This window comes from Leptosomus discolor, chromosome 20 (assembly GCF_034619465.1).
Source record: "Leptosomus discolor isolate bLepDis1 chromosome 20, bLepDis1.hap2, whole genome shotgun sequence".
Classification (NCBI taxonomy): domain Eukaryota; kingdom Metazoa; phylum Chordata; class Aves; order Leptosomiformes; family Leptosomidae; genus Leptosomus; species Leptosomus discolor.
The window spans coordinates 6557863-6572279 of record NC_141410.1 but is presented as its reverse complement, the minus strand read 5'-3'; the positions used below and the strand labels follow the sequence as shown (position 1 = coordinate 6572279).

General features: G+C 38.7%; 1 protein-coding gene across 5 annotated transcripts in view; it reads left to right on the top strand.

Annotated features, from left to right (window-relative positions):
- The window catches only part of KIF1B (kinesin family member 1B), an 86404-nt gene that overhangs the window by 22238 nt on the left and 49749 nt on the right, over window positions 1-14417 (top strand). For 2 of the 5 annotated variants that reach the window (XM_086476353.1, XM_009946706.2), the window contains exons 5-14: window positions 559-737; window positions 1332-1443; window positions 2464-2541; window positions 2792-2857; window positions 5138-5213; window positions 5515-5593; window positions 6139-6281; window positions 9918-10051; window positions 11147-11226; window positions 12620-12695. In XM_086476353.1, coding sequence (XP_086332479.1) covers window positions 559-737; window positions 1332-1443; window positions 2464-2541; window positions 2792-2857; window positions 5138-5213; window positions 5515-5593; window positions 6139-6281; window positions 9918-10051; window positions 11147-11226; window positions 12620-12695 — 1023 coding nt within the window. Of the gene's footprint in view, window positions 1-558; window positions 738-1331; window positions 1444-2463; window positions 2542-2791; window positions 2858-3619; window positions 3638-5137; window positions 5214-5514; window positions 5594-6138; window positions 6282-7433; window positions 7476-9839; window positions 10052-11146; window positions 11227-12619; window positions 12696-14417 lie in introns of all 5 variants that reach the window. The other 3 variants (XM_086476351.1, XM_086476352.1, XM_086476350.1) reach the window with 3 other exon arrangements.

The following is a 14417-nucleotide window of genomic DNA, read 5'->3' as shown; positions in this document are numbered from 1 at the left end:
TTTAAAAATAATCTTAGTGTTATAATTTATTTCAAAGGGTGCAGATTTAAGATTACCGTAGTTTGAATAATTGTATTGATAACTCAGGAATACAATAGGATGTGCCTATAACTTAGAATCAAAAGGTGCTTCTGCATACAAAGAAATTAATTTTTTTTTCACTTCCTCAGTTTGCTTTGGAGATTCCTTGTGAGCAGATTGTCTTGTTAGCGGCTTTAGAAAGACAGTTGGGCTGCTGTGTCTTATAAAAGGTGTTAAGATGGTTGTGAACTCAAATGCATAATTTTTAATTAAACACCAATGTTTTTTGAAATGATTGAGGGTTCTATACATGGATGCAAGGCCTGCAGCTTATGTTGGAGATCTGATGCTTGAGACTAGTGACTCCTCTTCCCTTCTGCTATTGTCTCAAGCTGTTAAATGAACTGACACCCACCTACAGCTTTCCTGTAGTGGATGTGGGGAGTTCCTACCAGTAGCACTCTGAAATGCTGCAGAGCTGCTTGCAGAGGAAGCCTTAAGAAACACTAAATTGACCATGCAAATTCCTGTTTTTAGGTGAGTTACATGGAGATTTACTGTGAGAGAGTCAGAGACTTGTTGAACCCGAAGAACAAAGGGAATTTACGGGTGCGAGAACATCCTCTGCTTGGACCATATGTGGAAGATCTGTCCAAATTAGCAGTCACATCTTACACAGACATTGCAGACCTCATGGATGCTGGCAACAAAGCCAGGTAAGTGATGGTACCATCTTACGTTTTTTTTTTCTCCATGGAGGGGATGTATGGCATATAGCAGCAACTTTAAAATATCTTCTGTGATGTGCTAGCACTTTTTCAAAAACTTACATTACGTGAGGAGTATTGTTGAAATATGCACTGATTAATGCTATTAAAAGGCTGAAATTGATTTGTGTGGTGAAATAGTTCTGCAAATCACTGTATAGGTATTTAAAGCTTGTAACGGCTGGAGATGAAGTCCTGGTTCATTAACAGTTGTTTGCATGTCAGCTGTAGGCTCCATTTAACTGGGGGAAAGACTGACATAAATGCTGCTCACTTTTTCTTGGGTGTTTGAGTGTAAGGTAGGTTATTGAGCACACAGATTGAGGAAGCTCTGTTTAAACTGTGAAGATGGGAGTAATTTGGGAGTGAAAAGTCAGAGGGTTTGGTCATGGTATTCGTTGTGGCTTGGTCTTGGTTACAGGGCAGGACATTAGCTATACAGCCTCTTGGTTTCCTTCCTCTACAGCTGCATTTGGCCCTGCAGGCAGTTGTACTTGCAGCACAGAGGCTACTGCTTTCTAAAGGTGTCTGTATCTGTTTTAGGACTGTGGCAGCTACCAACATGAATGAAACCAGCAGCCGCTCTCATGCTGTGTTTACGATTGTCTTTACTCAGAAGAAACATGACACAGAAACTGATCTTTCCACAGAGAAGGTACGTTACAGATCAGTGGCTGTTTTTCATGAATCTTCCTTGCAGTGACTTATTCTTACTGGCAGTGTGATGAGAAAATGAGGATTAATCGTTTTTTTTCTGATGTTTTGTTTAAGAGTGAACTTGCTGTGTGCCTTGACAGAACCCTTTTATTTCTTACAGGATTTTGTTTGATTTTAATTCTGACAACAACTAAATGGGGAATATTTGAAGGATGAGAATCTATAGATGTGGGAAAAATGTGGCCTTAAGGACTAGGTTCTATGGGGAGGGAATATGTGGGGAAAAAAAAAAAGTTAATCTTCCTCAGTCTTGTTCCCAGAACTGTCTGTGGTTTTGCTTGTCAGTGCAAAATACTTGCCTCGTTAGTTCTTTTCTTTGGGCACAGGAATGGGGATAAGTGAGACTTAGGCACTTTCTGGAATTTGCATGTTAAAAGGAGCATAGAACAGTTTTCTGGCTTTTATTACTCTGAAATAGAGTCTCTGCATGCAAAAGTACCTGAAATACAGGTAATGTTCACATTTCTGAACTGACTGCTGTGGACAGATCTGGAAAAATTTGTGTTGAAGACCCCCTCAAATGATAAGACCCTGTGAAATCATCATTAACTGACATGCAGTCTGTAGCTTTAGTTAGGGCAAGGCTTTATTGTTGGTGTCACTAGAGTCAAGATGAAACATTAAATATCTTTTCCTTTGAGATTCTTGCATTGTCTGTAGCAGTTACACTTAATTTCTTTTGACTTTGGTTCTGCTCTGTTCATGTGAGACCTCCTTCTCTCTTTTTAGGTAGTGATGCTTAAAACAGACTGTAATGCCAGATACTTCTTACCCATAAGATAACAGCATCAAGTTAATTGCTTGTGAAAACTTTGACTGTAGTTCTGAGCACACTACAGTGTTTTTTTCTTTTTTTAAGACGGTATAGTTCTTAATGCCATGGAATTCTTTGAAGTCTTGTTCTTACTCTAGTTCACCAAGAACTAATTCTTATTGTTAATGAGCTTTCTTTCTTCAGGTCAGCAAGATTAGCCTTGTGGATCTAGCTGGGAGTGAGCGAGCTGATTCAACTGGTGCCAAAGGAACCCGATTGAAGGTATGGGGCCATTGATGTACATGGAAAGAAAGGGAAGTGGGTGCACAAGCATCATGTGGAGTCTTTGCTTGACAGATAATAAGGAAAAGAAAGGATTGCTATTGTCAGTGTGGAAAAGATAGTTGCAAAACTGAAGACTTTTTCTCTTTTCCTCTCTGATCATGAGTGTCACATTTGGCTCGTTTAGTCTACAGAAGTTCATGGTTGAACAATTTTAATTACTATATAATGCTGGATTCTGTTTTCTCAGGAAGGAGCAAATATAAACAAGTCTCTCACAACTCTGGGCAAAGTTATTTCAGCATTGGCCGAAGTGGTAAGTACAGCACTTATGTACCTGCAACAACCTTTCCGTAGCTAGTAAAACTGACACAGCAAAATCCATGGAGTACAGCAGAATCGTTCACTGTTCTTGGCCTAGCATTCTCAGCCAAATTAGCTTGTGTGTATTTTGATAGATGAATAGGGTTGGTAGTGTTGTGTGAGTGTCATGCAGGCTGGTAGAAACTTTATTTGTTGATAGATCGAAGCATTAGTTTATTTAGCTGTGAAGAAGCCTTGCGAAAGAAACCTGCGTTTGTGTAGAAGATGCTCACGTAGAAGCTTTTAGTTCTGCAGAGCAGTAATTCTATTTTTATTTGAAAGAATAATTTTAGATAACTTCAATTATGTTTTTAAAAATTTTAGAAATACCAGTGTAATAATTTGATTATCACTGGCTTTGTTTGCAATGGCAAGACTTAATAATGTGTCGAGTTGAGTAAGCATATGTCGATCCAAACATAATGTTGGCGGTTTAAAAAAGTACTTTGTATTTTATATTTATACTCAACTACTATTTAATTAAAAACAAGTAAATTATTGCTGTTCCTTTTAAAAGTGAGTTCTCAGCAGCTTGGACAGCTTGAGTATACTTAAGTGCTTTTTAGGTATTTTTTTAAAATGAAAACTACTCTTAGTCATTGGACTTCTCAAGAAAATAAAATAGTATCCAAGCTAACATGGAAATTCTGTATAAAGCTCTGTTAAGAAGCTCATCTTATATCATCTTCCTCTTTCTTTAATGCTTTCAACTTAGGATAACTGCACCAACAAGGTATGATGGTCTGAGTAGTAGTGGATGTTGTCTTTTTTGCCTGAGTGTAAGACTTTATTTTCTTCACTTTAGAATCAGAGAGGGATCTTTTATGACAGATCTTGGAGAAATTCCTACGACTATGAATTATAGTCATGAAGCCTGAGAATTATCAGTACTAAAATAAATTATAGTTCTAAGGTTGGGCATAAATTAATGAAAAGTACACATTTAAGTATGTGTTTAGGAATATTGTTTTATTACATTCCTGCTCCTGATTTGGTGATTTACCTTGGGAATGTTTACTTTTACTATGGATAACTTTGTCTTTGCTTTCATGCTTTTATTCTCCGTGCTTTATTCTTTACCCCGTATGATGGACTGTAAGGCGATAGTCAGTTCTGGTTTTCAGCTTTAGCATGTGGTGCTTACCTGCCCATAGTCATTTTACTTGTCCGTTGTAAGGTTACTCACCTTTTGGCAAGGGACAACAGAACTATTGCAGAAGTGACACTCATAAGCACCTCTTGAGTGTTAAGAGGAGTTTCGCTTGAATTATAATCAGGCCTTTTATTGCAAAGCCGTATCCTGTGTTACATGTTGTGTGGAATAAACTTTTGGCATCTCTTGAAGCAAGATGTTTCCCTGCTAATATTTGCGTAAGGAAATGGATGACCCAAGGTTTACGTCCTGTTATAAAGCTTTTGAAGTTAATCATTGTTTTAGACCAAATAAAGCTGGGGAAAGCCTTTACAAAGAAATTTGGATGGGAGTCTGCCAAAGGTGCCGAGAAGGCCCTCTTCTCTTGTGTGGAAGTTCTGCATTTGTCACTGCTGATTTTGGGACAAAGTACTTAAATACTTGGCTCCCTGTCTTGTGGCCTTGTGCGTTGGTTTGAGTGGTGTCTATAAAGTTTTTGTCTTTTTTTTTTTTTCTTCTTTAAACTAAAATAAAAACACACAAAACCCAACTCCAAATCACCTCCTTTCTACTCATACTTCTAATTCCAGCGTTGAAATACTTTCATCTTTTCTGTCCTCAGGTTTCCCAATAACTGCTTACAGAAACACAGGGAGACTGGGTAGTTGTTCTTTCGCATGCACCCCTGTATCTCTGTAGCTGCCATCTCCTGTAATAATGTTTGACTGCTCTAAAAAGTTGTAATTTTTCTAGCAAAGGAAAAGCGAAAGAGTGAGGTTTATGGCCTAAATTCTCTTAGAATGGTGTTAGAACATAGAATTTAAATGTCAGGAGGATATTCTTCATACACAGAAAAAACTGTTCTGAAGATAGTGCGTCAAGGGAATTCTCTGGACTGCTCATCTGTTAGCTGTCTGAATGTGCTGCGTATTACTGAATATCAAACTCAGTAATTGCTTGTACAACTGAGGATGGGCCACCCCTTGGCTTAGATAGCGTGTATGCTCTCATGGTTTTTTAATACCTATACTATGAGTTTTGTCTTAAGTATTAATTTTCCATTTGGCGGCTGTTTTTCAGCAGTGTGTTCTTTCTTTGTAGAGTAAAAAAAAGAAGAAGACAGACTTTATACCGTACAGGGATTCTGTACTAACATGGCTTCTTCGAGAAAATTTAGGTACGGTTGATTTGTTTGTGCCGTTGTGATAAGAAATTCTAACTAAATTTTCTGATGGCTTTTAACTTACTTAAATTAAATGTGTGTCAAGTATGAGGGTAAATATTTTTACTAGTCAAATCTGAGTCATATAGTTCCAACTTTTGTTAAAGTTAAAACTCTTTCTTATGATTTTTGTATGTTCCTTAGTAATGTAGAATATCAAAATCTGTAATTTATTGAAAATACCGATATTTAGTAGGTAATTAGTGCCCGGATTGTGCACTGTAGTTTCACGTAAAATCTTGCCTGTTCATTGTAGGTGGTAACTCCAGAACTGCAATGGTTGCTGCTTTGAGTCCAGCAGACATAAACTACGATGAAACTTTGAGCACTTTAAGGTACTTCCTTTTTATCTGAGGTGGATATGGGTAGCTGTTAGCTCTAATGGCCACGTTCTATCCTTCAGACCTTTGGGTTGTTATAGTTTTAGAAAAGCTGCGGGGAAGAAGACTATGCTGGCAAGAACTCAATTACCTTGAAAGAGGGAAATCAATGTATTGTATGTGAATAGGGAGCTAGGGATTTATTGGCTACCCTTCACTTGAAAAATCAAACTCGTTTTCTCGTGTTTGTATGTTCTTTTCCAGTGTGGTCCCTAAACGTGAGCATACTAGTCAAGCTGAGGCTTCAAAGCACTGAATAAAGAAAAAAGAAAGAACAGTGTTGTCTGTTGTACATATTGTTAATCCATCTCAAATAGGTCTTGTCTTTTTTGCAGGAATACCCAGTATTAAATACAAATTCAAATGCATGATTGGGTATAATCCGGGATTCGCTTCTGACATACAGCTGCAAGCTAAATGTCTCCTATATTGCTGCATTCCTGTGTTGCATATAAGCACTGATATATTCGTTGTAAGGTTTCATTGTGATCTGGTTCCAGATACGCTGATCGTGCAAAGCAGATTAAATGCAATGCTGTTATCAATGAAGATCCCAATGCCAAGCTGGTGCGTGAGCTGAAGGAGGAGGTGACAAGGCTTAAGGATCTCCTACGTGCCCAAGGACTGGGAGATATTATTGACAGTAAGTGGATTAAACAGATCTTACCGTCTTGAGGTTGGTCTCTGTTATGGAGGAGGGAGAGCTGGGCTTGTGAGAGAAAGGGGTTTAAACCATGGAAGTAGGTGTTGATACTAAATTTTGAACATGGCTTTAGAAATGGTAGCCTCTTCTGTGTTTAAACAACCCATCCCAGGATTGTCTGTGGAGTTGACAGGCCACCTTCAAACTCTCAAGGAGAAACATGAAGATTTGTTTCCTGTTACTGTAGAAACGATTTTGTGTAATAGAACTTACGCATTCAGGAGTTGCCCTGGTGAGTTATGGAGGGCTTTTTGTCTGGCTGCTGATAGAAGGAGGTTAGTTGAGATGTAGATACTTAATTTCATACCAAAAAAAGAAAGCATCTTTTCTTCCTCCTTAAAGGGTTAAGGTTATTGGTTGATACCTGGCTTCAATGCCATCCTTGCTCAGAAAAGAAAACGATGGATAATTCCTGTTAGACGGTGTCCTGAATGACCAACCATTTGTCATCTCAAAATAGCTATGAAACAGCTGCTTGTGAATAAATAATGAATTCTTTTGGGACAAGATTTTGCGTTAGGTTGGCAGAGCAGTACTGTACTGATTTGCTTTGCCAGCAACCTCTTAAAGCACCAGAACACACTTGTGCCTGAATTATTTCCTCGTCTTCATTCCAGACATTCCAAACTAAAATTTTAGCTGCTACATTCTTCTATAATGTGAACAGTGATTTAATTCCTAGTGAAGGAGATGCCCATAAAAACACAGAATGTATTCTAGTGGAATAAAAAAATTCTTTGACTTTAAAAAAAAAAAAAAGTAGATGTTGCACCAGTTTCTGATTTGTCAGAGCTTATTTGCCTGTGAAGCAGAAGTCCTGCCTTAGTCACAGACTTCTTGAAGATGTGTAACATGTATTTACCTTTTTGTTGGCTTGTTTTCAAGAGAATGGGGCTAGAAGACAATGAAATGCGGTGTTTTCATGCTTGGTACAGTCTGTGTTTTTTGGTTCTAAGTCAAAACTGAAAAAACTGTTACTGAAAATTGTGTTTTGTTTCTTTAAACATCAAGTAGTATTCTCTTCCCTTCCTGTGTCGCTAGTGAACCTTCAATTTTGATCCTTCTTGTATTTTCCCTCCTGCTTCCTTTCAGTTGATCCAATGGGAGATGAATACTCTGGAAGTGGAGGCAAATGTGTGTATTGTGTGGTTCTCTTTTTAACCTGCTTTCTCTGGGTCAGCTTTTAACTGAGCTTTGCATGCCAGCATTTCTCACAGGGAAATCCCAGACAGAACACTCACTGTGGAATACAATGCAGTTTCATGGAAACCAGCTTAACCAGCATTTCTTAGATTGAGTCGACAGTCAAAAAAAAGTGCGAAGTTTAAAGTGCAACATATGTTCATTGCTTTCTTTCTGACAGAATACAGAAGGGGAGAGTGGTAGTTCTTTAGTCTGTTTTCATGGCAGCCAACAGTTTAGATTTGAACTAGACAGTCTTTGTCCCAGATCTTTCTCAAGTTACTCAGTTGAAACAGCTTCTGCTCACCTCCCTTCCTGGCCTTTGAACATCTCTCTTCCACCTAGAAGTATTCATTTTAAATATGTCAAATTAACTCAATGTTATCAGTTCCTCCTGGTGACTGAGATTTATTAATTTTCTATAGTCTCTTAAAAAAAAGAAAGTTGGACATCTTACACTGATGAAGGTCTCTTATTTGAGCTCCAGTACTTGGTTGGTAACTTAATAGGGGTAAAAACAGTCAGCAAATTTCTCTTCTACTGTTTGTTTGTATGTGAGGGAAGTACACGTAGTCCATTGCAAGAGAAATGTATTCTCTGTAAATTTTGGGTTGGTAGACTTTTTAAACTCTTTCAGTCAGTCTTCTTCACCCTCAGTCAGTATCAGCTGGAAGAGATCTGTCTGAAATTTCCTATAATTAAAGCTACTGGTGGTGTAAAGACTCATCCTGGCCTTGTCTTACGTTCTGATGCTGCTTCCAGTGTGTGCATATGTCATCCGTGTGAAAGCTGCAGCCTCCAGGAGAAGCGTGCATGATGTTGAGGGTTTTGGTTCTCTGTGGTCACAGCAGCTGTGAAAGCTATTGCAAGTGCCCCTTCTTCTATCTTCAGGAGTGCATGTGTCTATTGGCCTTTCGAGACTTCATCTTCCCTGCTCCGTCTTGCCTGCTTTCCTCATCCCGATGGCATTCCCTTTCCTTAACCTGCTTTTCTTCTGTTAAACGCCCACCCCTGCTTCCTGTATTTGCAGATGGTGGTTTTCAAACTGACTTGTTGCAATCATCAGTTTCATGAGGCTGAAACAGCAGGTTGAATGTGGAGTGAACTAGGGCGTAAGGCTGACAATAGCAGAATTGTTCAGGATAAGAGTAGAGGAGATGTAGGAGGACATGAAAATTTATGCAATGTCTGGGTGAGCATCTCGTTTTTGTAAGCCTGAAGCCCTGGTTTATAACTTACAAGGTCTGATTTGACCCATTTCTTTCCTAAGGATACTTATTTTAAAGGATTTTTTTAAAAAGAGAATTAAAAACTATCAAAATTATTAAAACGGAGCTATTTAGTTGTCTGATATTTCCATGTTACAAGATTTTTCGTTTTTGTTGTGTGATTATTCTGAGGATATGGTTTACTGACATATCTGAGAAGCTAAGGTACATTAAAATAAATTGCCTTTGGATAGTCACTCTTAAGTCATTCATGCACTTTTCCCTTGTTTTCTGTCTTTCAAGGGGAGGTATCTTTCAGGCCTCCAGGTTTTCAGGCTACAAGCTGCCTTACTAAATTTTGGGTTTTTTTTTAAGGCCTTCCTCATCTAAACTAAGACCAAAAAGTTTTAAAGCACTGTCTGAAGTATGAGAGCCCTATCACATATCTTGCTGATCTTAGATTTTCATTTTTCAGATAAGGAGGGTCAAGAAGTAACATGATGATGTTATTGTGAACTTGTGTTTTCTCTCTGTCATGGACTGACAGGTGATTTACATACTCTCCTGTGAGAATTTAAGGAGGGGTAATTCTTTGTCCTTGTGCTCTGGGTGGTTCAGCAGCAGAACCACTGCTGTGATAAAGATTTACTTCATCATCATTTTAGATTAAAGGAGTCTAGAAGAGAGTGTTTTGCTGAGTTTAAGGGGTTGGTGTCTATTCAGACTTCAGCCCAAAATGACGCTGATCTCATGAGGAACTGAATCTGCTCCGTGGCGCTCAGTTTAGCGTTCAGTTAGGAACGGGATGGTTTATTTTTTGGCAAATGCGCCATTTATTTTTTCAAGCTTTTTTGATCAAAATAATTTATGATGTAGTCCTTACTAATAGTCCTCAGGGTCTGAACTGAGTTATCATTATGTTATGGAGATGAATATTAAAAGATTTGTTTCAGAACTGCCATCTAAAAATTACAAAACTTGTTGCTGCTTAAATGCTTTCCTCTTACACTGGTATTTCCTTCCTTTCCTTTTTCTTCTTCCTTCCCTCTTCCTACTTTCCTTTTTCCCGTCTTTCTGCCTTCCCTCTGTCTGTGCGTCTCTCTCCCAGATTTGAAAGATTTTCAGAACAATAAACATAGATACTTGCTAGCGTCCGAGAATCAACGTCCTGGCAATTTTTCCACAGCCTCCATGGGGTCCCTCACTGCATCTCCATCCTCCTGCTCTCTCAGTAGTCAGGTGGGCTTAACATCTGTGTCCAGTATACAGGAAAGAATCATGTCAACACCTGGAGGAGAAGAGGCAATTGAGCGTTTGAAGGTAGGTATTGCTGTAGATTAAGGAGGATATTGTTTTGGTCTTTTCCAAGACTAAATAGCAGTGAACCCGGGAGAACTTTCCTTCATAAATACACCCAGTATGCTACTGTTTCTGTACAAAGTTGTCTGAAACCCACTTGCACCTTAAAAAGGGCACTTTCTGTACCACTGTGGTGATACAGAAACTGGGTTCATGCACAGCCCTTTGTGTTAGGATTATTTAGGTTTAATTGTAGCCTGGAGCTACAACTAAATTATAAATTGAAATCCTGATTCTTGTTTACAGGTCCTCTGATGCTGTGGTAATTATGGAAAATTTGATCTTAAGTATAGACTTCAGGAGACCTGGTCAGCACTAATGGACAAAGTCTGACTAGCAAATGCACTCAGCTTTCAGAAAACCAAATTACCCCAAAGTTGAAAAAAGGAGGAAGAATAATCCTGCCACTGTTGTATTTGCCCAGCCCCCACAGATTAAAATGTGAAGCACACAGAATAGCATGCTTTATCCAGACAATAGCTGCCTTGTCCCAATTCTGCGTAGAATTGAACCGCATCAAAAGTGCATTGCAGTGAAGTATTTCTTAATTTTTATGAAAACCCGCCCCCCCCCAATCTCCATGGGTGGATGAGTGGGGAGAGCTGGCTATGTTGAATCTATGCTTCATTCTCATGTCTTGTCCATGAGACAGTGCCACAGGGATTGGAATGGGCTGGAACACGCACTGCATATCCCTTTCCTATTGGAAACCCAGTGTTGCCATGGAAATAATAATGTGGTCTCTGCAGTTCCTTGGCATCCAGTTACTGAATGATGTCTGTAAATCAGATTAAAAAAAAAAAAAAAGGAAAACAATTTTAGGTGGTTCAAATTAAAGTCTGACTGTTGTTAGATATGAAGTTGTCTTTTCTTCTCAGCTTCCCTTCAAGGCTATTTACCCTTTTAAAAATTAAGGAAGGCAACTTTGAAGTGCTGAGAGTACTTTTTGTGTCCAAAATTAATTTGAGGTCTAGAACTGGGCACAAAATTTAATTGCTTTGTGTTATGTAAAGGACTTAGAAGTATTGTAAAACAGCTTTTGGGATTTTCACACAGGAATCTGAGAAGATCATTGCAGAGCTGAATGAAACGTGGGAAGAGAAGCTGAGGAAAACTGAGGCCATTAGGATGGAAAGGTCAGGAATCAAGTGCTGTAGATGTGGATGGTCTCTAGAAAATGCAGAAGTGTGGAAAATGGAGAATGTAACTCTGTTCTAAAGCATTGGAACAGCAGAGTAGTGCTTGATAGTGATAATTCTGCTTTGTGTTGTATGTAACAGTAGGGGCAATGTTGAGAGAAAGCCATATTCTTCCCTGTATTTGCTACAGTTTAAGTGTTTACCGTTGTAGTTCAGGTAACATCCTAAGCTGCTACATTGGCTTCTGCTGTGAAGCAGCATGGAGTCCTGGTCTCCTTCTTCCCCTTCCACCATTCTCTCACAATCCAAAAATTCTGGCCCTAAAGTTTAGCAGAAAAGATTAAGCTTTTAGTAATGAAGTATCTAAAATTAACAAAAACATTTCCATTTTTTCCAGCTTTGGTTTGAATTGTGTCTTAGAGCAACAGGACAGACGCTTAATAATTGTCCACGTGGGTGCCACCAGACAGAGCATTACTTATTAGAATATTAAAAACTTCCAAAATATGCTAGGGGAACATTCTTGCCTGGAAATAGTGTGACTGAGCAGTCCATAAAATCATGAGAGCTGTATGAAGAAAGTGGATAGAGATTGATTATTCTGACAGAGCTAAGGGACTTTAAGGCTAACAGGTGATTTGAAACAAATAGGAAGTTCTCGCAATACATAGGTAAGCTGCAGAGGTCTTTACTGCGTGCTGTTGATGATGCTAGAAGTTGAATTTAAAAAAAGATGACAATCTCAAAGAACAACAAAACCCTTTGGATAGCTGTTTAAAAGAAATGCCACCATTAAGTCTGGTGGAAATTCCTTAGGAAGAAGTTTGGACTGTGAGAATACTTTGGGGAAAATGTCAGTGTTTGCCATGTTCTTAGTCTTTTGTGTTGGCGTCACTGTTGGGCTTTGTCAAAGCAAGAATACTGTGTTACATGAGCAGTTTGACCTAATGGAATCCTTTTTATGTCTTAAGAAGGAGAGAGTACTTTCTGTATTAGATCAGTAAGAGCTAGTTAAGTCTTTCTAAATTAATGAATAGTGGTAACTCCTTTTACCGAAATTAAACATTTAAATTTAGAACAGACTTTAACTTTCCTTAAAGAAGCAATGAATGCAATGTCCTCAGATATACTTACCTTGTGAAATGTTGTTGCACTAAATCACTGTTAAATCTGTAAAATTTTTTGCTCTTGCTGTTCTGCAGGCCTCTCAACTCTAGGACTAATGTTTAGAAACTTTCCCTGTTGTGTTATGAGGTGGTGACAGCCCTGGCTGTATGGTCAGTGGATAGACTGGTTGAAAGTCTAATGTAGTTCATTACATGGCTTTCATTACAGCTTATTTTGCCTAAGCAGCCTAAAATATGGTAAATGTCTTGCTTTTCTCTCTCAGGGAGGCATTGTTGGCAGAAATGGGAGTTGCCATTCGGGAAGATGGAGGAACACTGGGAGTCTTCTCACCCAAAAAGGTAGAGAAAATTGATAACTATTGCATCATGTCTCCAAAAGGCTGATCAACCTGGAAGGAGAGGGTGGTGAGGGAGTTACCATTCACGCAGGGGCTTGTATTCATGTGAGATAACAGAAGAGTGTAGGTGAGGTTTGGACTGTTAGTAGTGAGTTCCTTGTACAACATCTTTTCTGGAAATAGCTGTAGTGTTAAGAGTCAGTCAGAACACTCTACATCTAAGAATTATTTTGCCCATAATGATGAAGTTGGACACTGTTCCTCATGTGAGTGATGCGAAGTATTTAATGCTTTTAGGGAGCTGTGGAAGGAATTGCCTGTGGTAGCTTCCATTGGTCATTAAAGTAGGGAAGCATGTGCTAGCCTAACGCAGTGATGAAATAGGAGCAGCGTGAAAAGTTCATGGGGAGACTTCTGATATTAAAAAATGGTTGAACTTTTTTGTGCCTTCTTTTAGAAAAGTCTGTGCTGCAAGAAGTGTTTGCAGCTCCTTGCATGTCTGTTGAGTCACTAGCAACTCGGAAATGCTGCCTCTGAGGTTAACGTTGCCATTTTCTGCGGTAGCTGTCTGTGACCTTCATGTACTCTACCTGTTCTTCTTCGAGATACCCAGAAAAGTTCAAAGTGGTGTTTAGGTGCTCTTCCTCGAATTTGTTAGTCCTTTTTCCCCTTGGAAAATGGGATTGTAATCTAATGAACCACTGAACATAGGGTATGCAGGGGAATATTTCTTTCAGTACATGTCAATAGTTCTATTTTCTGAAATTTTGAAGAAGCAGAACTGTGCAGGGTAAGGGCATAAATCAGTGCTATAAATATAAAATGATCAAGTTAGTAAAGAAGCTATCTGTGCAGTTAGAGCGGGATTATTGAAGAAGTACAAGGAAAAGAACATACTTTCTTCTATCTCAGAAATCTTTGGACAGGAGCACAGGATAATATTCTAGCCCAAACCTTGCACATGCGAGTGTGTGACAAACTTGGATCTAAGGTTAAATGGGGACCTATCTGGAGGCATTGTACAGAAATATAGGACAGCAGAATTGGTTAAAATGTTTAATCCTTTCCTTAATGTAGTGTTGGACTGTTATGTTTGGGGTAGGTAGAACTCTGGTTTGCTCTTGGGATCTACTCCAGAAGTGCCTAAGGTTTGTAAAGACGCTAATTCATTGAGTGTTCTTTACATTTCTTTCTCTTATGTTATGGATCCTCATCTCCTTTTAGATTTTCCCTCAGAGGCCCTCAGCTCTTTTTGATGACTCTTTTGGTGCATTTTCAGCTGATCAGGTTTGTGTGTAAATGCCATGTGGATTAAGTAGTTGCTTTGGTAATAGGTAGTATTTGTTTTTACCCATATAGGATTTATTAGGAGAAGTAAAACTCCTGACCTAGTCCTGTCTGCTTCTGTTCCTTGCTATCCTTGCGCTTCAGTTTTATTAGTTCCCATTCTAGTAACTGTGGCTGCTGTTGTGAAAATTTAGGAGATGTAGATAGCAAATTTAAAGGGTTTTTTTTTGTAAAGACTTTACACTTCTGAGGTACTAGTATATATCTAATAATCTCTGCTAGGACAGCACTGTGTTTTTACCAGCTGAGCTGTAAATTGAACTCTGTAAGGTAAATTTTGCCCGCTTCACGAATTAAAAGGTATCAAATTTTGCAATCGTTGCTGTATCTACCAATTTTGCCTTTGATGGCAGGAAACTTCTTGAAATGGATTGTG